The sequence below is a fragment of the Mycteria americana genome, chromosome 16 (genome assembly GCF_035582795.1).
Source record: "Mycteria americana isolate JAX WOST 10 ecotype Jacksonville Zoo and Gardens chromosome 16, USCA_MyAme_1.0, whole genome shotgun sequence".
In the NCBI taxonomy this organism is placed as follows: domain Eukaryota; kingdom Metazoa; phylum Chordata; class Aves; order Ciconiiformes; family Ciconiidae; genus Mycteria; species Mycteria americana.
This window is the reverse complement of record NC_134380.1, coordinates 11,235,163-11,261,381: the sequence shown is the minus strand read 5'-3', so window position 1 is coordinate 11,261,381 and position 26,219 is coordinate 11,235,163. Positions and strand designations below refer to the sequence as shown.

General features: G+C 50.7%; 1 protein-coding gene across 4 annotated transcripts; it reads right to left on the bottom strand.

The window, feature by feature from the left end:
* Nucleotides 1-365: 365 nt before the first annotated feature.
* Nucleotides 366-25,939, bottom strand: AXIN2 (axin 2). 4 transcript variants are annotated; one of them, XM_075518887.1, is made up of 11 exons: nt 25,709-25,939; nt 23,672-24,601; nt 17,612-17,752; nt 11,960-12,062; nt 9,916-10,056; nt 9,209-9,705; nt 8,888-9,070; nt 8,385-8,603; nt 7,695-7,790; nt 6,310-6,477; nt 366-2,109 (listed from the first exon to the last, which is right to left on the bottom strand). In XM_075518887.1, the coding sequence occupies exons 2-11, from the start codon at nt 24,493-24,495 to the stop codon at nt 1,983-1,985; spliced, it is 2,499 nt and encodes an 832-aa protein (XP_075375002.1). In that variant the 5' UTR covers nt 24,496-24,601; nt 25,709-25,939; the 3' UTR covers nt 366-1,982. The 4 variants fall into 4 exon arrangements, with proteins under 4 accessions (XP_075375002.1, XP_075375005.1, XP_075375003.1 ...); XM_075518890.1 differs by having other exon boundaries at nt 8,888-9,067; XM_075518888.1 differs by lacking the exon at nt 25,709-25,939 and adding an exon at nt 25,414-25,560.
* Between the last annotated feature and the right edge of the window lie 280 nt (nt 25,940-26,219).

Genomic DNA, 26,219 nt, shown 5'->3' with positions numbered 1-26,219 from the left:
ATCCCACTTACGGAGCAAGAGAACGTCCCCGCTCCTCTACCAGCCCGGCCTCTCCCCATCAGGTGGGCTTGGCGGTGCAGTCAGGCTACGCTAAATTTGGAGCCGTTACCTGAACGAGCAGTAAATGATTTAATCCTTGCACTGAAGCGCAGCCCCAGCCTTTGCCTTGCCTACTTGAGCTACAACCGCTTCCCGGCAGGAATAGCTCCTGCCAAGGCTCAGCTACTGTTTCCAGCTACCACCATAGATAAGAAGAAACCTTTTAAGGCATTAAGGGTGAAAAAAAAGTCAGACAATATTAATTTGAAAAATATAAAATTTTAATAAAGGCTACATCTCTTAATTACAATAATTATTGTACCAAGTAATTTTTTTTTAAATGAAACTCTTTATAATGCATAATTTACAGTATAAGTAGAACAAAATGCCATGGCAAAAGTCATGAGTACAGGACTTGTAATAAAAGGCATAAAATATATTTATACATAAACCCCTTAAACAAACAAGGGAAAGCTTGAACCCTGAATATAGGGCGACGCATGGTCTCGTAACACCATGCAGGCACAGGTACTGTACTGATTAAATTTTAAAAACACTAGAGATAGTGTATTAATATTTTCACCATACATTTTCTACAATATATACAGACTTACACAAAGTAGCAATGGCAAACAGAATGCACAGATTAACTTAATCAACACAAAACCCAACTGTAGAAATGCAAGGTCTTTCTCAGGAAAGGGTCGCTCTGTCCCAACACCCACGCACACGCACACACGAAGCTCTGCCAAGGGTTGCAGAGAGCCTTCGCCCACATCTCCCACGGGCTCACATGGGTGTTGTGAAGGTAAGGCCAAAAAAAACCCCACAAACCCCAACCAAAAACCACCACACGACGAATCACGCGCTCCACACCGATCTGAAAACACGCCCCATCATAGTTACATGTCGTTGAAATACAAGTTGTGCTAACACGGAAGTAGAATGGCTAAACAAATTAGCTAGCTATGTGGAATACATACGGGTTTTTTAATCTGGCTTTTGCAACGTGTCCTTTTGGTGTGCTAAGTATGGAAACGGGAACTGGATGGCTGCTTCTACAGCTCTCCCAGGCTCAGGGTTTTGCTTTACCTTGCCTTAACCGAGAGGGGCACTGGGCACCGCATGGTACCCTCACCGCTGACAGCAGCAAAGCAAAAACCTCACACCGCAGAAATCCATGGACGAAATAACAAGTTGCTGTTGTTATATTGCATCTAACATACTTAACGCTTAAGACCTTTATTTCAAATTAGAGCAGCATAGATTAAAATGCACCGGTCTCTAGATGAATGGTAGGACAGTATTTTTATTTCGGTTATTATTATTATTTCTTTAGAAAAGTTTTATCTTCACTTGGAGAAATACTGGGCACAACATCACTCCTCCCCCTTCAAAAAAAAAATCATGAATGCGCTCATAGCCAAACTCCTAAATTTTAGATAGTGGGAACAATATAAAAAAATAAAATAATCCTTCCTCCCATCACCCCACTTCCCAGCCCCTCTCTTCTCCATTGTTAAAGCAGCATATCCAAAAACTGGACTTAAGGGAAAACAGACTGTTCAATAAATATCAATAAGGATTACTGTTAAGGTAAGCTATACACAGTTTCTCTTAGTCCATAGATTTCAGATCCCCAGGAAATCATATATTATGTATGGAAGTCTCTCAAACACGGTCTGCATCTCCAATAGCCAACAGTGGTCATGTTTTTAATAAATAGTTCAGGGTTTTTATCATCTCAGTACCCAACTCATGAATAATAAATGCCATTTTTTTCCTCTAAGGCTAATTCAGCAAAGTCTTCATAGACTTCACTTTTTTTCTTCATTGGTTCAAAACTTTCCTTCAGAGTTTTTTTTTTTTCCTCCTTGTCATCACTACTGTTGTGTGTCCAAAGACTTTTCTAGCTTAACTTTTCTTAAGAAACACAGATGCCATCAATCGATCCTTTCTACTTTCCCAAGAATCCTTCCTTCGTACATCGGCAGGATGGTTTCGTCTTCCCAAATCTCTTCAAACACCGCACCGCAGTCAAACTCATCGCTTGCTTTTTTGAAGTAGTATCTGCGGTAAGGAGAATTAAAACACAGTTAAAAATCAAAAGGTAAAGCAAAGGATGCTTTGGCAGTTCTTGTAACCACAACATTTCCAATCTCTCCCTCCTAGGATGCTCCTCCAGTGCCCAGCGTGGCCAGGAAAACCTCAGGGCTGCTCGGGTCCAGCAACATGAAAGCATCCCCGGGGCTGCAGGGATGGCGATGGGACAGAGGGAGCAGGGCTGCGCACGCTCCTCAGCGGTGACAACAGCTTCTACAGTGAGTAAATTATACACGTTGGCAGTGGATATCCTCAGCCATAAAGAAAATTAGAAAGCGCGGTGATTTCTGGTCAAATATCTTATTTAAAAAATAAACAAATAGAATTTCAAAGCAAAGCGTTCTGAAGGTTCCCCTCTCTCCCCACCTTCTTTCTTTCATGTGTTTTCTTGTTTCAAAGCTGAAGCCCAACATTAAAATTAGCAACTGTTATTAAAAGGAGAGGCTTTTTAGGCATACGGATGGATTAAAAGAAAACCATCCCAGCTTCCTGCAACGCAAAAGCTGAAACTCTGCGGTACTCCTCCTGAAAAAAAAACCCGGGAGCCTCACGTTCGAGACAACCAAATGCCTAATTCACATATCCATTTTAAGTGACAGAAACTCCCGTATTTGTTTCCCGACGCTTCCTCGCAGTCAGAGGCGCAGAGCAGCCCTGGTCCAGCCTGCGGGACGTGACACGGGGAGGTCAAGTAGCAGTGTCCTGCATTCCTGCTCTTTTGCTCCGGGTCGTTAGATCATGAAGCCAACGCTCCCAGAGACAAAAAGCACCCCCACCCCTCCTGTGTCAAACAGTAAGGACCCCTCTATTATCCTGAATTAGACCGTTCAGCTTCTTGATTAAAGGTTCCTTTTATCCCGTTTGGAGCTTTCTTCCTTCTAAGGCTGCTTAATTGCATATGCACAAATGAAGGGCTTCCATTCAGAGGGGTAGCATTTAGGGAGCCTGTCCGTCTGCCGCCGCACACCTCCTCGGACATGCCTGCTCCCTTGGAAAAGTGCTTTGCCATCTGATCATCAGGGATGGAAAAACCTTCATCAGATGGATTACAAAGAAAAATATAAAAAAAATTAACCCCTCCCACACCCCTCCCCTGTAGTTGCCAGACAACTGGGGCTGGCAGATGTTTGTCAGGGGAAAGGGTTTTGCAATTATTTTTTTTTTTTTTTAGTGTGGGAAAGGAGATCAAATTAAGCTCACTTTTACTATTAAAACTGAAAGAGCCACAGCAGGGTCTTAGAATTTGAGGTTTTTTATAGTGACTGTTCTATTACCCATTTTTAAAATACTTAGTGACAGCGGCCTGCAAATCTATTTATTTTTAGGGTACGTTAAAATTATTTTGGTAGGGGGATAAAAGCTGGCTTTTTAGTCAAAGAGATGAAACCAGTTCTATTTAGTCAAGGTATGGTTAGGATTTATTTTTGTAAAGTCATTCCAAGCTGATTTGACACATGTTGCGTCTTTAATGGCTCAGCAAGGAAAAACATCTTATTTGAGTCCTTCGGAGCCTGCACTCATTGAAGTCAACGGCCCAACTCCCACCAACTTTCATGCTGCAGGTCAAGGCCACAATTCCCCAGGCCAGCAGCCTTGAAACAAAACCAAAAAAACCCAAGGAAAGTTTGAATGAATTACAAAGAACTTTCTCTTCCCTTTCCCCTTCTCCGCCCCTCTCCAGATAACAGCCGCTCTTCCCAATAACTTCCTCCACAAGCCCAAGCGCTGGCTGTGTTTACAAAATTTTTATTTGAGAAAACACGCTATGACCTTTTACATAATTATAACCTTATTTCACAGAGAAAAGGGGAAAAAAAAAAAAAAAAGAGGAGGCAAAGCAAAAAAATCCTCCCCCACAACATCTTCAAACAAGTCACTCTGCTCTTATTTGCTCAGAAATGGGCTTTCCATTGAAACATATTTTATGTGGCAAGCTTTGCTCTTTTTTTTTTTTTTATTTTTTGGGACATCTGGCACCAATCGAGGCGAGCAGGCCTGGCGTTACAGCTCTGTTTTGAACCGCTGCCATCTTCAGATTACCCGACACCACCCAGTTTTTTTGTGCATGTTATGTTTGTTTTTTGTTAACGCCATCAGTATTAAATCACTGCTTAATTCCTCCTTTTTTTGGGAGGGGGGAGGAAAGCAAAGCGGCGATTTCCCGGCGGCTGCCCCACGGCGGGGCCGGCTGCGCGGCTCTGGCATCGCGGGAGCCCGAGGTACCCGCCTCGCAAACTGATCCAATCAATAAAGAATTTGGAGAGCGGAGCATTTCTGCATGTCTTTGTGCATTAAATGAAAGGCAAGGGCTTCAAAGACATGCTTATTAAATGTGCCTTAAAAAGAAATCAATGCCAGATGTGACCAAAGCAGCCTAGTTAGTGCCTCCCCGTAACACACACGCTACTCCGGGCACTGCAGACCTCTTCCCTGAAGGTCACCCGCAGTTTCACTCAAAGTCCAGCCAAAAGTCAAAGCTTAGATCAAAATGATTCCCTGGAGGTACACACATTTGTGTAATTAGTTTCACCTTGTGTCTGTGCAAGATAAAATACTGGGCACGTACCCAAGTTCCTTTTATAAATTTCTGTATTGTCTTTACCCAGGTGTAAAGGGGTGAGATCTAAGCAAAACCCTGTTTCATCCTTGTCAGTCACTTAAAAACATTTTCTAAAGTAATTACAGTCTGACAAGGCACAAATAATTGCACCTGGAGGGGCTTTTGGGCCACGGAGGTTTTAGTAGCCTGTTCCTGCACTCGGGCATCACACAAAAACTGTCATAGAAAACAAACAGGATTTTTTTTGGGGGGGGGGGGGGACGGACGGACGGACACGACTACACAGCCACTGGAGCAGTGGCAGAGCAGTGGTGAGGCCAGGGAAACTGGTCTGCAACTGGGGCACGCAGCCGCGTCAGCCGGAGGAGGAGCGCAGCCGGCCGGGAGAGGCTTTAGGGCCTGGAAAATGGCGCAACGGTGCAAGAAGCCCAGGGACCTCTCCTGGAGGTTGTCCAGGTTGGGTGTACTTGCAGGTTGCTGCCATCTGATGGCAGCTGGGCGGGCTGCAAAGATGGGTTTGGGGAAGGACTGGCAGTATTTCAGCCCCAGCCCTGCTGTGCAACAACCACAGACAGACCCCAGCTCGGCATCCCCCAGCCTGAGCGCGCCCTTAGGTGACCTACTCCTGATCTGCATAGGTGGACTTTCCAAAGCTAGAGACAGGCCCGTGATGGAGCACCAGCTGGAAAGTCCTCGTACCAAACCCAAACGACCATTTGGAGGTTAAATCAGAGGCTGCCGGTTACAGGGCAAGCCTTCCGTCTCTTTGAAGCACCACCAAATTCAGTGCAAATTCAAAACTGAAAACTGGAACTTCCCTCTCCTGCTCACCCTGCAGGAGAAGCGGCCACCAGATGATCCCACTAGTGCCCAGATCCACTGGGAAAGTACAGCAAAAATAGTCAATGTGCAGCTACTGCCACGGGAACTAGAAGAGCAGGGGAAGCAGCAAACTGGTTAAACTGGGAGCTGGGCCCTGGAAACCAGACAGGCAGGGTTTGTTGGAGTTTCTGAGGAGGAATTTGGTATCGCTGGCAGAGCTTTCCCTGCAGGGTAGAGGTTTTTTCCCTAACAAAGAGAAAAGTGAGCTGGCTGCGTCTCAGCTACACGTCCACTCAGATGCAACATCCCAACCTTTCACTGACCGCATTTAGGGCCACACCATTGCAAAAAAACCAATTAAAAGTGAAAAAATTAAATGAGTAGGCAAAGCAGGAGGCCAGCATCAAGGTGAATGTTGACCCCAGTTTGGAAACCTAACCCCACTGCTCCATGCCTTCGCCACAAGGCCATCCCAGCTTTTGCTGGTACTCAAGCTTTTTGGACAAGGGTTGGAGCACGAAGCCTGCCAGCCTGCATCTTTATGCAGCTCGGGGAGGAGGCTGGGGAGGGAGATGGAGAGGAGGTGGCCTCGCAGCCCAGCCGCAGCTCAGGGCCCCTTTCTCCATCTCCAAGTTGCTCTTGGTTTGAGTAGGAAGAGAATAAGAAGATCTACAGCCTCTGAAAAGCAAGGTAAACGTGTCACTGCGGGTAGACCTGCAAAATATCTGCTGATTCTTTTGACTTACTAGAATATACTAAAGAGCAAACAAATGACAGATTCTTACCTGTAATTTCCCTTTTTGCTCAGCTGTTCTTTAAAGTGCCCAAGTGTCAGGCTCTGGGCCTTTAACATCCTCCTGTAGGGAATTTCTTCTCCGCAAAAAAAATAGGTGACAACCAACTCACTCGACTGAGAGGTGTGAACAACTGACAGTTTCTTTGGCTCTTTGTGACTGAAAAAGAGAAAACACACACAAACCCCTCTATTTTTCCATTTGAGAACAAGCCGTTTCACTGCACTCAATCCAGTAGTGTTTCTGCCACACATAACGCTGGTCAGAAATACCCTGGGTGTCACCCGAAAAGTCAGATATTCCTGTACTCAATGTGAATTTGTCACGCTGCGTTGCCCTTCGCTGGGCTCCCGCAACAGCTCCTGCTCGCTGTGATGGTGGGAATCGCAGCATCACAAAGCACCCAGCCATGGGCGGCAGAGACCTCGTACCATTTTATGGATGGGAGAACTGAGGGATGGAGGTTAGATGATTGCTGGAAGCATCAGAGCAGGACTGCGGGCCAGGTGAGCGTGCGTAGGGCTCACCATGGGCTAACCTCTTTCTAGCGAGCCCCAGTATTGAACACCCTTGACTTTAAAAGGCTCATTTCATCTGCCTTCATACAAAGCATCTGCCAAGCTTTCTTCTCATGCACAAAACCACCTGCAACCACCAACAGCTAACAAAGCAAAACCACTGCCAGATTCTTCACCTGAAGTACACAGGTAATCTTATGTTTCCCGGTGAGGATAAAATTAACTGGATCTTGTCATTTGCACTAAGAAACCCTTCTTAAAGAATAATTAAAACAATATTACCCAGCAAAATGGCAACACTCTAGTGAATACCATGCAGCCAAATCTACAACTGCTTCTGAGGCAATGTACACTTGGCATGTCAAAAGGTCACAAAGTGTTAGTCCGCAGTAATTTAGTCTTCCTAATTTGTTCTAAGTCTTTGTAGAGTGGCTTCAGAAAAAAAGCTGCTAGCAAAGACAGCTGGTGGACTTAAGGTCAACCAATTAAAAATGAAAGGCTCTAGTCAGGTGGCTCAGTCTGGACTTCAAACATTACTCATTGCTTAAGATGAAGAGGGTAAGAAAGAAAACTTTAATTATTTAGGCCATTTTAGACCTCTCTGTAGCAGATTTCTTGTTAAAAGAACCATCCTGTAATTAGACTAATCCAATCTTTGTCCACTTTACAGGAATGCAAGTTAAAAAGAGCCAGAGACAAGATTTGAAAATGTTTTGTTCTTTCTTTAAGAAGAATGTTTGAAAGACGAAATTTCAGATATAAGAATTTCCTCTCTTTTCAAAGCGCAATCCATTTAATGAAAATATAATTATTATATATATATATTTCCCAATCCTTTTATGTGCGTGCAATACTCACTCTTCTGTCGTTAGACTTGCATTGCAGAAAGGGGTGTTTCCCCCCTGAACGGCAGCGGAGTGGTTTCGATCCCTCTGCTGATTTGAGGTTGAACATCTGAAGTGGAGAGGGGGAGGGCAAGTAGGGAAGAAGAAGGAAAAAAAAAAGAAACACTTTTAAAAAAAATTGTTGAAATACAATCTTCTTAATTGAAGTCTCCTGTGGGTCGTTAAGTTCGCTCTTTGTATCAACCATCACATGTTGTAAACAATCAAAGGAAGAATTAAAAATGCTGTGGGCTAATTTATCCTTCCATACCCAAATGAACGATAACCAGTCCAATTCTCCACTTGGTATGTAGCTGGAGTCCGTCCCAGAGGAAAAATGGGCAAATTACAGCCATCAAAAGAGTGGAAGTAATAGTCTAGGATTCAAACTATTTGCACCAGGGTAGGGTGGGGTTGGAATAAGGAGGCTCATCCTTGGGGCTCGGCCAAGCTGCGCTGTCACGCGCCCCCACGGTCCCAGCCCCGTGGCTGACCCTCTACCTAGACGGGGAAGACACCGTCCACGTTCCCCCACCGCCTTGCCCGCCACCAGCCCGAGCGTTGGCTGAAGATGAGCACAACCAGCACCCAGCAAACCTCTCCTACCCCTGCTGCTCCCCAAATCCCACCGCAGGACCAGGACCATCCCTCCCACGGCCATTACCGTTGCTTCTGCGGCTTGGAGACCTCGGCGAGCCGGCGGCACGCTTCCTCCAGCTGCGCCAGGGTGTTGGGTGGGGTGAGCGGGGGCATGGCAGGGTCCTGGACGAAGGGGTGGGCGGGCTGTGCCCCGCGCGGGTGGCTGCCGGTCCCCCACGGGTGGTGGCGGCCGGGGGCCCCCTTGGCGAAGTCGGAGCTGTAGGCCTTCTTTGTGCTTTGTGTGCTTGGGGAGGGGAAGAAGTAGGGTTAGAAAAGCTGGAAAATATGACTTTAATAGCAGCTCCTATTCTGCTCGCTCCCTCTCAAAAGTCTGTCATAACATGAAAGGAGGTTTATTGCCAAAAACATGACATTTTTGTGGTTTTTCTGGTTCTGCGGAACAGCTTTTATATTAAACCGGAGGAGCAAAGAGTCTCATTTGTTTTTAGCGATTGTAAAAATAGACAGCCCATGTAATATATAAATATTTACCAGGAGCGATATTGCTGTAGACAGCTGCGTATTTACCTATGGGGCTTGTGCTTATTTTGTCTCTCGCTCTCCAGCATCCACTGCCAGACGTTCTGCGCCCGGTCCGCCTCGCCCCCCGGTAGCTGCACCCCACCGGGGCCGGGCATGCCCCCGTCCCCGGCCGGCAGGGCGACGCTCTCCACTCCTCTGCCCGGCCTCTTCGGCAGCGTCCCCGTCCTGCTGATGGCGAGAAGGGGACACGAGCCCGCCGTTAGCCCCCTGCGCTGCTGTGGGGCTGTCCCGATCAGCCCCATCGCAGGGGGATGACGGGGTGATGGTTTGGGGTGGGTGCAATGGAGAGAGACGCTTGTGACTTACCCGAAGGGCTCCAGGGGAGGGAGAGGGGGGTCCGTGCTTTTCGGGTGGCCCTTGCACTTGGGGTAGCAGTAGTAGTCACTGCCTGCCGGGCAGCAGCACTGCACTCGCTGAGCCGCCTCCGCTTCGATCTGCTCCTTCGTCTTGGGCACGGTGTGGTGGTGGATGTAGTGGTGGTGGACGTGCTTGGTGGTCTGCTTGGTGACGAATCCCTTACCCACCAAGGTGCACGCCGCCGGCGAGGCCGTGCCGGGCTGCAGCTTGCCCATCAGCAGGCGGTCGGGGGAGCGGGCACGGGGGCTGTGCCGGCCCATGCCAGGCGACTGGCATCCAGGGGTCTTCAGCACACGGGAGAGATGCTCGTCCAGGATGGCCTGGGGGTCCTCCTCGTAGCTGCCGGAGGGCAGGAGTGAGAGCGGGTGCTGCGGATGCTGGGGGTTCACCATCTCCCGACTGCTCTGCAGGCTGGTGGGGAGCTCCGAGCCCTCCTTCTCCTCGTCCTGCCGGCCAAGCAATGGCGAGGAATAAATGCAAGAGGACGGGGAGCCGGCGAGGCGTGCGCCAGGATGTCCCCCCCGCGGGCTCGCAAACTGCAGTGCGATTGAAACGTGTTCCTCCCCGTGGGCAGGATACGGCCCCCTCCCGCCCCCCCGCAAGCCGGGCAGCCCCCGATGAGTTCTGCCTGGCCCTGGGAGGGTTAATCCTCCTACCTCCTTGATTTGCTGCAGCCTCTCCTCCAGACTGTCCATAGTTTCCTGCTCCTGCTTCAGCTTCTCCAGCCGGGAAATGAGCTCCGCAGCGAAGGCAGCCGGCTCCACCGGGGTCATCTCCTTGGGAAGACGGTGGGTCCTCTACAAGGAGCGGGGACAGAAGGCACAAGGCATGTTTAGCGGGCGGTGCGGGGCGCGGGCGCTTAGCCGGAGCAGCATCGCCGGCCCCGCTACGCTTGTTGTGTCTCCATGTTTGGATGAAAAGACGACCGCAACTAGGCATGGTCTGCTCTGGATTTTTATGAGCTAGTGCTGTGGCCTCATGGAGTGACATCCTCCCCACCAGCGTTTGCCTTCGGCAGGAGCAGTTGGTCGCACTCTGAGGAACCCCGCTTGTTCTCTCTGTAGTACAACCAGCCCATCAGTAGCTACTCTGAAGTAGAAAATCTTCAAAGACTGTTGTCAAACATCAAAAAAAAAAAAAAAAAAAAAAAAACCTCTGAGGTGGGAGGGAGAGACTTTAACTCAAGGAATAAAGTGAGTATAAACAGAAAGGAGTTGGAAATTAAAAAAAATAAGATGGGGGAGAAAAAGGGAAAGGAGAAAAAAAAAAGGGAAAAAAAAAAAAAAAAGAAGTCAAACGGTTGCAGATCAGAGAAGTGCTGGTAATTTATTTCCTGGCTACACACTGGGCACCTTTGAGGTAGTGTTGTCTCAACAGTGTCCTAGATCTCTTCCCCCCCGCTCCATCTCTTTGTACAGAAAATGAAGAAAGCTGCTGCAGGCTAGCGGTGCTACACTGCTGAGCTTGGCTGCCTCAAGCAGATCTATCAAGGGAAAAAGGGAACATCTCCAAATCAAGTGCAGAATATAAAAAGGCAAAACGCGAATTTCTGCCAAAAGAAGCAAACATGGCAGGAAAAGGGGAGGGAAAAAAAAAAAAAGAGGAAAAAGAAACCACCCACCCCACTCTGCCCTCCCTCCTGCCACCCCCACGCACCCCACTCCTCGCCCCCACTCTCCTCCTCTCTCCCTCTTTTTTTTTCCCCCTGAAAGCAGAAAGCTGAACTGCCAACTCTTTCACATACTACCCACCAGATGAGGTGGGGCCTCTCTCCGGCAACCACTTAGCTCCAGAAATGATGTGAGGGTAGAAAAAGGCCACTCTGCTGGAAATTGTCACTCTTACACAAGCTGGCTCTATTCAGTCCCTGATCAAAGCACTGCCTTACAGAGAAAGTCGATTTGCACGCCCTGGGACAAAATAATCTAATTTACAAGCTCAGGCTATAGAACTTTCTTTAGGGAGGAAGGGGGAAAAAAGAATACCAAAAAGAAAAACCACATAAACCACCCCCCCTCCACCAGAAATATCATCTATGACTTCTTGCTGCTTAAGACAGCAGAAAGAGGAATTTTAGCATATTAATCTCAAGACAAGATAAGTTTATACTTGTCTGTGTAAACAGTTTATTCACTGCAGGAATCGGGAGTCTGCAAGTCAACTGAATTAGCAAGTCAGCGAGTTAATTTTCGAGAGCACGGCAACGCCACGAATCAGATCCCCTCAAAGCAAGGCACGTATCTGCTGCAAATGTCTCTCTTTTGGGAGACCCTGCTTCCCGCCAGCTTACAGAAGGTGTGCTTTCGAAGGCCGCCGGCAACGCGCGTGAGGCCAAGCCTTGGTCTGCTCGGCACCAGCGGAGGTGTCGGGGTGGTGGCCAGAGCCAAGGCTCTCACTAGACCCAACCGGGGCATCTCTGCTCAGATTCAGACCAGGAGGACAAATTCAGGGCCACTGAAAAGCCTTAATTTGCACCTGGTTTTCAGGGAAGGACCAAAACGTGACTGTACACAAGCGGGTTTTTGCAAGGATGCTGAGAGCACGTGGCTCCTGCCCAACACCAAGCAACATCTCTTCTCTGGCATCACGTAGGGATGGCAACGCTCTCCTCCCCTGCTCCCTTCCCTCCACGTGGGCCCATTCCCCATCCCAGCATTTCCCATGGCCAACCCAGACCCTGCAGCTCCCACCTGAACTTACCGGAAAATGAGGTAGAGAAACTTGACCGTTGGCCTTGACGCTCCGATGCATTTCCCGCTGGAGCTGCTTCTTGCTCCCAATTCTGTACGGGGGGATCCCATCTCTGCACACCGAAGAGAGGTCACTGTCAGTCGGGGCTCTCCCCGTGCTCTAACCAAGACGCTTCTCCACCACCTCTGAAACCACCCAGGCACGCCACAGGCCCACGTTCCCAGAGGTGCTGAGCCCTCTAGACATCACCTGAAGCCTCGAACATCTGGCGGCTTGGGAAGTGCCTGTGTCACCATCCACATGGATGTGCAGTAATTAAGCAAACACTGAAAAGCAAGCCGAAGGCAACTCCACGCAGGAAGACGCCCAAAGATCCCATCAGCTTCACTTCTGAGGCATCTTACAGAAAGGCCCTTCCAACACTAGGTTTCTGCTTCTGCCCTTTATTTTTGTTGCTTTTTCAGCACCCAATTATGCTCTCTAAGACCACAACTTTCCTCAAGCTCTGAAACACCCCATGGAGCGTTGGCACAGTGGAAACAAGAAGGAAGAGGCTGAAGATGGATGGCCACCAAAAGGCTGCTCCCCATCTCTAGCCCTACTTAAGATCCAGGATGTTTCTCCTGCCCTGAGGCTGGCCAGCACAGGCAGGCCACCGCGAGGCACGAGCAAAGCCGGGCCGTACCCTCCGGGCACGACATTGCTCCCCTTGGCCACGCCAGCTCATGGCCAGGAAGCCATGAGAAGAGACCAGGCGAGGAGCACCGGTGGGAACGGCCCCCTGCACAGCCCGCTCGAGGCAACGCGGGGTGTTTTCATCCGGCCACACAAAAAATTACCTCAGTTAGGATTAAAGGGCCTTCTACAGACAGTGGGGACAGCCGGAAGAGCATGCCTGGAGATCCTGAATGTCTAATTCCACCCCTTCCCTCAGACTGGCTGAATAACCTTGATCTCCGGTCCCGTCCCTTTCATCCACCTGCCCCCACACCTGACTCATCTCCTGAGCGGAGAAAATAGCTCCTGCCCAAGGAGGAGCGGCAGCGGCCGAGCAGACAGCGGCGGCCCCGTGCTGCTGCCGGAGGAGCCGACACGACACGGCGTCCCTGCACGCCACCTCCCGCGGCCACGGCAGCGGTGGGCACACACCGACATGTTTTGGACATGCAGCTGGAGACAAGGGGCAAGGGAATGCCTTCCCGGAGACGCCAGGTCCCTTCTCTTGAGGAGGATGATGCCATCGCTCCACGCCTCAAGGTTTGAAGCACGCTATCGCAGGCCTTCGCAAAGATCTTGGCCAAAGCGTTCAGTTGCCATTAAATTGTTTCAATGAGCAAGATTAAGCTGCAAAGCCCGGCGTGAAAGACCAGAACAATTTCACTTTAAAAAAATTGGAAAAATCCTTATAATAAAAAGAGAACACACTAGGACCGCAGAGAAAGCCCTTGATGCCACAAGATGAACACCAGCCTCCTCTAGACACGGTCCCTGAACGCACATTACGTTACAAGTGAAAGGAGCTAATTGTTTTAATGTCCCCTTTGCACAACACGGGGCTCTGGAGCGCTTTCTGTGGAAGCAGCCTAGCACACACCAGCCATCACAGCCAGCTATGGCCACCGACTGCAGCCGCTGGTGGCCACCAAGCATTTCTGTTCCATGAACCCATGGGGCAACAGGGCTTGGGGCACATGACATGACTTAGCTTTGGGGGAGGATGGGGGAAAAGCAAATCTAAGGTGAAAACCAAATCACCTGTACCTTCAGAGAAGCATTTGTTAACTGAGGCTTACTGAGATAAGGGTCTCTTAGGGAAGACCTTCAATATAGGCAATAACCAGTACAATAGGCATTTTAAAGGTAAGTAAAAATGCCAGCATGAGCATGTTACATGCATGCATACATACAGGACTAATCCCGTTAACATATCCAATGAAAGCGGAGGTGTCAGTCCAAGAGGCCAGATGGGGAAGAGCAGGGAAGCAGCTGAAGGTCTGTGTGTTCAACACGAGGCACCCAAGGACACGACCAAGGGACAACAGGGAGCCCAGCAGCCCTCATGCGCTCCCCACCTCCCTCCAGGTCTGCAAGCACAAGATGCCGTCCCCAACGCCTCTGCTGCGGCCACCGAGCTGGGAGCACATCTCCTTGCGGGGTGTCCCCAGGCTTCCAGCGCCGGGGGACGGTCTCTGCCCAAAGGGACACTCCTGGGACAGGCTATGGAGCAGGAGCGGGGACTCGCGCCACTCCCAGGCAGGGTGGCTCAAAAAGGAGGAGGAAAAGCAACGCTGACCCAACAACACGGCTCCTCACTTCATTTAAGATTTGCCCTCGTTCAGGTCAGTACGAAGGCTGCTCCTTCCCCCTAAAACTCCTCTGGTTGCACGGGAGAGCCCCACATCAAACCTCCTGCTCCATGCTTCTACAGGCCTGCCTTGTCAGAAGAGTTTTACAACTTGTAACAACGTGCAGAATTAAAAAAAGATTTAAAAAAAAAAAGAGAGGTATTTCACTGGGATGGGAAGGCTGTGGAGCAGCTTGGGAAAGTCAGCCTGGGGAATGGGGTGGAACTTCTACAGCCACTTTGATGAGGGCTGTCTAAACCTAGGCCTTCCATACAAAACAGGGGGAAAATGGACAAGGCCAGGGTTGAAGGGGTGACCAACGGGTGAGCCCCGACTGCAGGAGGGACAGACGGATGGAGCTGCAGCCCGGCTCAGTACAGCGAGAGATACGGGGGGCAGGGGGAGCTCTGACGCTGAAGCAGATCCCCCAGACCAGGAGAAAGTGCCTTTGAAATGAAAAGGCTGAGCTTGGCCAGAGGCTTTGGGGCAGGACAAGGGTTAACCCCAGCTCCCCAGGTGCCACCTCTCCCCTTGCTCCAGCAGCAAACATTTGCACTCACTTTCTTGGCTACTAAAAGCTGCGGCCTGAAGAGCTGCAGAGTTTAGGCACTAAATAGTAGAGTTTAATTATAAACATTTCAGCTAACCAGGCTGGGGCTAAGGCAATCTGTTTCTGGGGGAAACACTAGTTTGAAGTCTTCTACCCAGTCAGCTGCCATTTAGGCTGAGCCAATTATCTTAGCCTTTTGACTCAGATGTGCCTGACCTAACCTGAATGTAGTTTTACTGCTGCTTTGAAATATCAGACTCATGCGCATATGCATTCACTCCCATCTTCATTTGGCAACGGCTCTGAAACAAGCCTCTGATCTTGCCAACATCAAAAGCCTGGTTTGTAAGATAAGGTAATATTTGAAGTTTGCTCAGCAGCATTCCCCTGTGTCCAAAGTAAATCCATAAATAAGATATAAGCAAATAAAAAAAAAAAAATCCCCTTTCCTCTCCCCCCCAATCAAGAAATGGAAATATAAATTTGCATGATGCTTTGTGGCTATTACAAAATATATACGGACAGACTGATCCCTGGCATCTATAATTAAAAAAAAAGGGCAGATTGTGCATTATGTGGAGACCTCTCCTAATTCCAGTACAGTTCAGATTTAGATTTATTTTAAAAAAAAACAACTCACTTTACTGCTATGTCTGACAGACTTTTCCAGAACAAGTTTTTCCTCTTCAGTTTATACCAATATAAGCCAAAAGAACTAGTTTGCATTCGCACTGACGAAACAGAATAAAGCCGGGTCCTCTGTTAAAGAGGGGTAAAACCTCGCAGGCAGAGGAGCACCTGGGCTCAGTGAAAGCACGGCAGGTTTGCGCCCCAAACACCCTTACAGCATCTTCAGCAACCAGCTCAGCCTGGTGCCAGGAGAGGCTGCGAACCCCACGTGTTTTACTGCAACCCCGGCAGCAGCCCGTCACTTCTGCAAAGGAAGTTTTACATCAGCCTTAACTTTAAGCCCAGCCTCCAAAACTGCCAATTTACCTCTCCCACTCCCCAAAACACCCAACATCCCAGCGTGTGTGCCTGCTCCCGGCCCCGCGGATGGAGCGTGGCTCGGGGATGCCCGGGGGACCGGGTCTGCAGCAGGAAATATTCCTCCAACCTCCGCTGTCCCGCTCCCCCCCAGCCCTCCCCGCCGCCCCCCAACCTGGAGCTGCGGGCAGTTTAATCAGCCAAGCTTCCCCAAACTCTCACAGCCTGCGCGGGCTATTGTTACGGCAGGAAAAAACAGGCAGGCTCCTTTCACGCGCTGCTTTATGGGGAGCTCCTATTCACTTGTTCAAGCAAATTTCAAAGCGGGCTGCTGCCCTCTCATCCCCGCTAAGCTCCCCTGGACTAACAATGGGCTGAAAGCGATTCAGTTAAGCCTTTCATCCACCATGCACTTTATTTCTCACTCAGTGCTCTCATCTGTATAAGGCCTACAATTGGCATTGCTGTGAAGAGAGGGTATAATCCTAGCCCTGTGAATCCCAAGTGACCCTACACTGGTCCAGAAATGACTAACCCAATGAATGCTCTGTTGACACATGATCACATACAACCAGAGCCAGTAAGAAGAAATAAAGAAGTCACCCTATGATTCAGCTCTTTTATTTAATGCCAATATTGTTCAATAAGGGAATCTAGTGGGACAACAAACTATTTTTTTCCATAATATCAGTTCAAAATACACATGTGCATTAAGAAAAAAAAAAAGCTTTTGTTTACACATCAAAGATTTTTGGTAAATCCTGTTTTCTGTCGTGCACCATCACACAGCACCGCTGACTTTAAAAACCCAGCATGCAAACCTCTCCAAGGAGTACACAGTAATCACTGGACACATCTGACAGAGACGCTGGAGGAGTTTCACTTATGAGGCGCAGACCAAGAATGCAGCACTCTCTTTACAGGTGGGCTCGTCTAGAGCACTCGTACTGAAGTGAAGATCATGAAACACAAACGGCAACATCTGCCTTCTGCCCAGTTGAAGAAAACCGTCCTTAGGAGCACTAAGTGAGTCTTACTGTCTCCTCTACCCCCAGACACAAAAGCCCCATTTCTCTCCTGCTGGGGCAAGTAAACTGAGGAAAAACAGTCAAATGCCTTGCTCCCAGCTGCACACTTCTTAGCAGAGTCAGGAGGAAAAGACAGGTCCTGCAATTCCTGGGCTCAGCCACAGCATCCTCTCTCATCCCTACGCTCCTGAAACACCCAGACCTGACCCATGCAGCTCCATTCAAATGGGTCTTTGAAGACTGCCCCAGCCACACTAGATGAGCAGCTATTTGCCCCTTCAGGTCACTGGCCCTATTAATGTACATTCTGACATTAATGACGAACCTTAATTACAGAAAGTACTTCCTACAGGAAGTAATCTCCTCCTCTTTGATGACTGATAACTAGTTAAGGAAGCCTGGCCTTAAGACAAAGGCTCAGGGAGATACGCTCCTTGGGTTAGTCAGGCAGCACCATTAGCATAGGGGAAAACATGTTTGCTCAGCTGCAGTTGCAAAATGGCAATAGAGGGATTCATTATTTTACTCCATCCGATACCTCCGGCGACTGCGTGAAGAGCGAGGCTACCATGCCCTGCTACACCTCTCGGTTTGGGCGCACGCCTCGGTTTCGGCAGCCCCTAGTCAACGGCGAGCAGAAGCAGGGCGACGACCCTGGACCCATCGCCCCCGCAAGCCCCCATGGTGCATCGGCGCAGCGGATTCACAGATGGCGCATCCCAAAAGGACCCGGCCAACACAAGATACTTACACGCTGCTGTCCGTCATTGACATGGAGTCGTCCGTCAGGGCATCACTAGATATTTCACTATCGTTCGCGCTGGTTGCTGGGGCAAAAACATAGCCAGAATTCACATGGTATGGGTTAACGGGATCGTTCCTCTTGAAGGACCTAGGGACAAGCAAAACAGGAATCTAGTTACCAGCCAGTCTTGGGCTAGAGAAAAGCAGACAAGTTTCATGGTAGCACTCTCCTTATGGGAACCACGCACACTGGCTGCTCAAGCTCTTTAGAAGCAACTAATCATCTGTTGCTCAGACCAGCAGCAACCAGGACACACTGTCTAAACACACCCAAAGTCCAACTTCAAAGATGTGGCTTTTAGCATTGGAAGCGCGCTTTAGAAAATCCCAGGAAGCACCTCTACGTACTTTGATATCTTCAAAAACTTGGTCCTTAAAGCTTGATGCTGCACTGCTGAGGTCAGCAGGAGTTTTGCTGTTGGCATCAGCAGGCAAAACATCAAGAAGTTCATAGCTCAAGTCCCACTGAAAGCCATTGAGGCACCAGCTAATAAATGCTTAAGTCTACTCTGAAGACAGGAGTTAGGGCCCCTTTGGGAATACACGTTACGGTATCTGTGTGCCTGAAACAAGAGAACTGCCTGAAACTACTGGAGCAGGACCACCATGAAGAAGAGGAGGGAAGAGGAGGATGGGGGATGTGAGGCCAGGAGCACCAGGTTGTATTAATGGGCACGTGGGCTACCGACACCAACACCTTTGGCTTCCCTTGGAGAAGCAAACCCAAAGCCCAGCCTGGATGTTTGAGTTGCGTACCCAAGAGCGGTTGCGTGAAAAATCCACGGGCAGTGACACAGGCTGTGAGGGAGCGTGGCAGGGTCACCATGGCAGGGTCACCATGGCAGGGTCACCATGGCAGGGTCACCGCACGGGGGGGGGGGGGGGGGGGGGGGGGGGGGTAGGGGAGGACCTGGGTGTCCCCCTGCCCGCTACCTCCCATTACTCCAACTTCCCAGCCGGGATCAATATACATATCTTCGGCAGGCGATAAGGGGATTATGCAGGGAGGTTTGAAAGCCGCATGTTAAGGTGCACATTTTGTTCCTCTTCCAGGGAAAGATGGGGTTGTTAAGCTTCTGCCTTTGTATATCAAAGCAAAAGGCCTTGTCATCTGATAAGGACTGCTGATTTTAATAATTAGGGCCACTTACCCAGGACTTGGGGGCCTAAGGAATGTGCCAGCAGGCTCGGCAGGTTTTTTTTAATGGGCTTTCCACCTCCCTGCCCCCACGGGGGCTGGAGGGGACCAGCTGGGTTTAAGTGAGCAGCAATGTCCTCCCACCGCCCGCTCTCCATCCCTCCCAAACAACCAGGCACCCCACGCCCCCACCGCCGCGCATTCCTGCTCCGCCAGCACTGAAAACAGGAGCCTCCACAAAGGCTTAAGTTTAAAAAAAAAAAAGGGAAAAGAAAAAAAAAAAAAAGGAGGGGGAAGCATGGTGGGGAAGATAGGCCTCTCTGGTATGAGAGGCGCGGGGCTGGCTGCAGGCAGGTATTCAGCCCAGCCGGGGCTGCATTCCTTTCCGAAGGAGGCCAAGGCACTTCTGATGGGGAGATCAAGATGTTAAAAAATATATATCTGGGAAGAAGAAGAAAAAAAAAAAAAAAAACCAAGATAGTAAGGAATGCCACAGGAAAGAAGTTAAATCTTCAAAGATAAATTAATTCCACATGTGGGTGAAAGCTAAGTTATCCTACTACTACTACAAAAAAAGTTCCTCTAAAAACCATGTAGTCTTCTACTCTGATTCAGGGGGATGTGCAGTCCAAGCGACCCTTCCTAGGTCCTTGGTGGGCCTTTGGGTCGACTGTAAGGGATGCAGCTCTCATAACTATTGGATTTGAAACCATCTCAGGTCTTGAGAGCACATCCGAGGATCGCAAGGCTCCGGGGTGCAGGATGCTCCGGGATGCAGGATGCTCCCCAGCACAGGTCCACCGCCTCGCTGGGAGGTGCCTGTGTCATCCCTGGTTGCATCCAGGAGGGTCACTGGCCATGTTCTTCCAGCAGACGCGATTGCTGGAGAGGCTGGGGTGGGGGCGGAGGCAGCGGGGCCGTATGAATACGGCACAGGGAGAGGAGGTGTGTCCAAACACAGCATTTGGAAAGATATAATTAGAGAAAGTGGCCAGAACTAACTCATCTTCCCATCAGTACTGGACTGCAGCACAGATTCATCTACCAACACCTCACGGACAAAAAAAACCCCCAAACTTTACGTATTTTTAAAGCCAGCTCCCACACTCCACCTCCACCACGCTGCCCCACAGAAATCCCCACATCCTTTAAGAAAACCAATGGGGGCTGGTTTTGCTATGCTTAATTTTTTTTTTTTTTTTTTTAATTTGACCACCTTACTCCAGTAATTGCACCCAGATGCATCAAGTTGCCTGCGAGGGTTTTAAATTCCAGTGGAAAGCGGTGGTCTCCTGCCGCAGATGCTGCGCACACAAACACACACCCCAGCTCCAAACTCAATATGCAAAGTGTTTTCAGCTGTCAGGTAGCAGTTGCTCTGGAGCTTCAAGGAGAATGTCTGATGTTTCTCAGCCTATTCTTATCTTGATGCGATGACACACAGCATGTAACTCTCTATATGCTATGTTAGGCAATGGGCATATCAGAGGTATTATAACGCCATGAAAATTTCAGGGGCTCTTGGTTGTATCCCCTGTTATGAGGGTGCAATTTCAGAGTGGGGGGGGGGGGGGGTTTATTGTCAAACTCTGCTTCTTAGAAATAAAAGCACTCTGGCAGTTCAAACCACAGACTTATACCGAGACAGAAGAAAATCTACAAGGAGCATTTTGAGGCAAAACTGAATGTCATTAAGTATTTTCTTGGGACAAACATCACCGGGCAATCATGGGTTTAAAGACAAAAAAAGGGAAAAAAAACCAACGCATGCACAAACCTGGGGGAAAAAAAGTGTATTTTAACAAAACTATGTTAATCACAGCTTCCATGCTCTAATTGTAGAACACTGCTTCGAGCATAGCTTTACAATGGCATCATTTACTTTGATAATTGAAGCCAAACTTGGTTCCAATAACTTCACACACAAGGAGCTCCACCGGCGGGTCCTTTCAAAGGCCAGGAAGCACTGGGAGCCGGCAGAAGGCCATCTGCAAGCCCCAGCCTTCTCAAAGCAAGGCCAGTCCCACTGATGTTAGACCTTAATGGGAGGCAGATGAGTCCACCTTGGACTGAACAAAACCACGTTACCCGGCGGCACTGCAAAGGAAGAAGCACTCTCTATGTACACAAACTCGTGCGTGATAAATTTAGAAGCGCATATAAATAATAGCTGGAATTCCTGGAGCATGGGGCCAGGTCCAGCGCAGCGTGGGGAGGCCAGTTTTAACCACACCACAACCTACAGGGGAGGGGAGTCACTTTGAAGGACAAGGGGGAGGTTCTACATTCAAACTATTCCCTGTATTAGGGCTCCAAATATACAGCCAGCAGTTTGCATGCATACGCCTGGTTTGCAGCCAGGCGCAAACCCTGTGTTTTCACTTGACTTCTCCTGTTCCTGTCCATCACTGATGCCGGGGCCAAACAAAGTCTTTCAACTTGCACGGTTTCTGTGGTCTCCCGTTGGCAGTGACTCCGTGCCCTGGGATTTCCAGGTGGTCTCCCATGCAAATACAGGGCTGGCCCGAGATTGCTCTGCTCCCACCATCAGGTGTGCTCAGCCCAGCGCACCCGGCTTTCGCTGGTATAATCACATTGAAACCCACCAAAGCGAATGGCAAGAGCCTGCACAGCGCTTCAAAACCATAACGCGCCGAGCAGAAATTCTTTAATTCCATCACACACACGAGGAGGGAGGTGTGGTTTGGCTGCTCACCAGGAAAGACTTTGTGCGAGCTTCAGCTCCAATCCTAAACGCAATCCTAAATGCTGAGTGATGAGAGATAACCCATCCACATGCTCATCAGCTTCTAGCACATGCACGCGCAAGTGGCTTCACAAATGGATAGCTCAGGGAGGAACCGAGGAGCATCTCAGCTTGACCTCCCTCTCTTTGCATTGAGATCTCTTGGCCCCATGGAGAGCAAAAGCTCCTGGAAATTCAACAGAAGGTGATCAAAGCAAAATGCACTACCTAATGTCCTAGGAGGGTAGATCTGACACGTGAGGAGCAAGCTGCATTAATCTCCGGACAAAAAAAGAAAAGAAAAAAAAAAAAACCACAAAGAAAAGGAAAAAAAAACAGCACTAATCAGGCAAGCAGCCACCGTTCTGCGAGAGCTCTCCTGGACAAGGCACATGTGGGTTTTTAGCAGGGCCTGCAGCTCTGGTAGAACATTACAGCCAAGCCCTTCCAGCACTGAATACCAACAAAGGCTGAGAGATAAAAGCATCAAACATCCCCCTCCTGGAAAGCAAGCGAAGGGCAGCAGTTCAAACCAAGTTCTGGAGAACAGCAGATGCTCAGACAGTAACATTCAGGCACGAGATGAGGATCCCAAAGCCCAAGTCCTCCGCAGAGCAGCTGCCAGCGAGTGCCCCCCACCCCGCACCCCCAGCAGGAGAGGTCCAGGGGCCACGCCAGGACGGGGCGAAGCGCATCCCTCCTGTCTGCACCCACGCCCATCGCCCCTCCGCTGGCAGGGAGGGCCTCCAGGAGAGGGAGAGGACCAGAGAGGCCTCCGGCCCCGCAGCACCCTCCCGGGCAAGGGGACCCTCCCGGGCAAGGGGACCCTCCCGGGCAAGGGGACCCTCCCAGCGGCTCAGCCCCGGGAAGCCCGGCACAGCTGGAAGCTCTCCGCAGGGCAGGAGAGGAGGGCGCGCTCCAGCAAAGCCTCCCCAGGAGAAGCCTGATGCCCTCTGATGCCCATGAATCACAGACACACTCTCAAAATTCCTGTAAACGAGATGTCAAACACTCACCATACCAAACCCCAACCTCCCGGGCCAGCAGAGGAGAGCGCACATCTGCCAGCAGAGCCCTCTCCTCTCAGCCCTGATTCAACAATCCACATTTATGGCAAGGGTGGGGAGAGGAAAGAATACATTTTCAGAGGATTATACAACTCATCATTTGCTCATCAGAGTCTCCTTCCCATCCCCCCCCGCCGTCACTTTGAGACGGTTCTTACTTTCCTCACCCTCACACCGCTGTGCCACCAACATTTCCAACAAAAGGGATAGGTTCGGCAAGGCAGCCGCAGCCCAAGACAAGGGCACAAGAAGACCCTGCCACCACACAACACTCCCCGCACCCTTGTGAGCTGCCATTAGACACAACCACGTTTTAATGAGTTTAACTTTGAGCACACGGCCACCAGGAGAGCACCAACGATCTACAGGAGAGCACCAAAGATCTACTATTACTTTATACCTGGAATGTCTCTACTACCTTAAGTACTCAATTTTAAGTATCCTCCTGTATGCATTGGCTCAAAGCCACCCTAAATGGCTTTGACACGATACCAACACCCAACGCCATGGGAGAGGCTATAGATCACACACGGTCAAAATAAAAGCAGATTTTGTGCAAGTTGCAGAGTTTGATGTAATAAGCGCATACATTTCCTCCTCCATGACCGCACAATTGCTTCCCACATAACCAACATAGTTAAACACTGGTTGATGGTGGAGTTGGGGAACTAGTAGGTTACATTATTCATGCGTCTATATGACCCACTCTACTACTGCTCTTAATAGGTTTGAAAGTTGAACCAATAATTAACGTATGTCCGGAGGACATAGTTGCTATGAAGTTTTTGATCTATAAGAGAACTGAAAGAGCCAATAGAGCTTAAGAGGCTCTGAAGTATCTTGTTTTCCTCTGTACAGAGGGGAAAAAAACCCAAACCCAGCCAACGCTCCCCAGATTCCAGTGTTTGGAGATGCAGGGAAGCACCCGTGCTCCCAGCCCCACGGGAAGCCCAGCCTCCCTGCTAGCTCCCCAGCATGCCACCCCAACAGCCTTCCAAAAGCACCCTCAAAGTCCTTAAAGTTAAAACAAAGCACAATTTCCAGGGGTTCCCTTACCTGTATCCGTTCTCGATCGTTTCCGTAGCTCTGACGTTTGCCGTAACCCTCAACGTCTTGCTGGATAGTCCAACCACCGAAGGCAAGATTTTGTTTTTAAAGTCTGCACAGCTCCATTCCTCTTCTTCATTCAAGGTTGGGAGATAGCCACAGACAACTTTTAAGCTCCCCAGTCCATTGCTGTTCATGTAAGCAGGATTCTCTCCTCCACTCCTTACATATTCGAGGTATATATCAGAAGTTAAAAACATCTGGTAAGCATTTTCCTCCATCACAGTCTGAATCTCAGTCTGTGCCTGATCAAACATGATAGAATCTATCTGCTGCTTCTTGATGCTATCCCTTATGTAGGTCTTGGTAGCAGGCTTGAGCTGCTTGGAGACGATGCTGTTGTTCTCGATGTACCTTTTGTATATAGCTTTGGCTACTCTTAAAGTTTTGGTATCCTTAAGGTCCATCTGCCTGAAGCCATTGCAGGCAAACCAGAAGTCTAAGGTATCCACACATTTTTCCCTTTCCAGGAAGGTCCGAAAAAGATAGGCACCATCTTGATCTCCCAACAAGGAATGCAAGGATTTGGTCCATCTGGCCAGAGGGGAGTCTGGAGATGCGCTGCCTTCCGGCTCCCCGAGTCCGTTCTCATTCCTCCGCGGGGCAGGAGGCACCGGCATGGCCTTGAAGCTTTGGCTTTTGGGGAGAAACGAGCTGGCGAGTTGCGGGCATGGTGCTTCTCCTTCCTCCCCCGGGACAGGGGGTCGGGGGGCGTCTTCCCTGAAGCTGCTGCTGGGGTCTGGGAGGTGGGCGAGGACCACGGCGCTGCTCATGGCTGCAGAGCCCGATGGGGAGAGGGGCTCCCAGTTCCTCCAGGAGCTGCCTGCGCCTCTGCCTTCCTCTGCCTGGAGTCAGCAGGGGATCCTCTGAGTCTCCTCTCTGCGAAGGGAGGGGGGGGGGGGGGAAAGGGGGGGAGAAAAAAAGGAGTATTGATCTAATCAAAACCAGATCCTCCCAACATCAAAGACAAAAAGTAAACAGGCTTTTCAACTCTTCACATTCAAAAAAAAAAAAAAAAAGAGAGACAGAGAGAGAAAGGCAGGGCAGAGGGACCGCGGCTCTATCGCCAGCCCGATCGCGACTATCAGATCCGCTCCGCTGAACTCCCGGCGCACTTTTAGCAGGGCCGGGGGGGGGGGGGGGGGGGGGGCAGCGCGGCCCCCCCGCCAGCTCACGGCAGCACGGGGCGTCCCTGCCCCGGCATCTGGTTTCCATTTCGCACCCCCCACAGCCCCTCTGCCCTCGCCCTCCTCCAGCGCGCACGTTGCGCGCCCCAGCAGCACCGCGCGGCCGGGGGCGGCCGGTCCGTGTGTCCCCCCCCCCGACGGGGCGCACCCGCTCGGGAGAAGGGCTTTTTGGGGCGCTTCTCTGCAGAAACCACATGCTGCAGCAAGGACACCCCCAAAAAAAAAATATCCGGGGGGGGGGGGGGGGGGTTTAAGGCGCGGCCGGGCGCGGCGGCCGTACCTGGGCGCAGCGGGGCATCCCGGGCCGGGCGGGCGGCCCCGCGCCCCCCGCCTCCCCCCGGAGCCGGCAGCCATCAAACCCGGCTGCGGGAAGAGGAAAATAAATAGAAAGGAGCACCGGGGGGGCCGGGGGGCAGCCCCCGGGCGGCGCCGACCCCAGCCGGCCGGGCTTCCCGGCGCTGGACCGGCGTGCAAAATAATAATAATAATAATAATAATAAAAACCTGCTCCAGAAATGGCGACGGGCTGGGAGGAGAGAGGTCGGAGCCGGAGCTGGGGGAGAGGAAGGGGAGGGGGGGAAAAGTCCGGAGCGACTTGGATCCTCCGAGCCCTGAGCAACAGCCGACCCCGGCCGGGCCGGCCGCGCCCGCGGAGGCACCGCGCCCGCGCAGCGCGGGCACCGCAAGGCGCGCACACCAAGAAAAAAAAAAAAAAAAAGAATTAAAAAAAAAATCCGTATTTAAAAAAAAAATAAGCCGCCGGGAGCGCGGCCCCGCTGCCCCCGAAGTTGCCACTCACCGCGGAGCCGGAGCTCGCTGCGCGCCCGCGGCCCCGCCGCTCTCCGCCGCCGGCAGCGCGCAGGCTGGCCCCGCTCCCCCCGCGCCCCTCGCTGTCCTTCCTCCTCCTCCTCCTCCTCCTCCTCCTCCTCCTCTCCTCCCCGGCGGTGCAACCGCATCGGAGAGCATCGGGAATGGGGGGGGCGAGGGAGGGGGGCTGCGAGGGAAGGAGCCCACTGCGATCCGCGCCTCCCTCCTCTCCCTCCCCTGGTTATTTATTTTATTTATTTTAAATACAAAAGCGCTGGTCCCTCCCCCGCCTCCTCCCCCTCCCTCCTCCCGTCCCCCCGCCCCTCCCCGCCCCCCCGCCCCCGGGCTCTCCCCGCCAGCGCTGCGCGCATCAAAGCGGAGGCCGGCGGAGCGGTCCTGCAAGGGCGGTAGCGCGGTTCCGCGCCGCCCGCCAGGCTCGAGCACAAAAAAAAGAGGAAAAAACAGGCTCCAAAAAATTTAAAAAATTTAAAAATACAGAAGAA

Excerpts from the sequence above, each read along its gene's own strand:
- AXIN2 (XM_075518887.1), bottom strand. The coding sequence starts at position 24,495 with ATGAGCAGCGCCGTGGTCCTCGCCCACCTCCCAGACCCCAGCAGCAGC. Across the intron at positions 9,071-9,208 it reads CCTCCCCTGGAGCCCTTCGG|CAGGACGGGGACGCTGCCGA; the intron begins GTAAGTCACAAG and ends TCTCGCCATCAG. Across the intron at positions 2,110-6,309 it reads AGCAAAAAGGGAAATTACAG|ATACTACTTCAAAAAAGCAA; the intron begins GTAAGAATCTGT and ends TCCTTACCGCAG.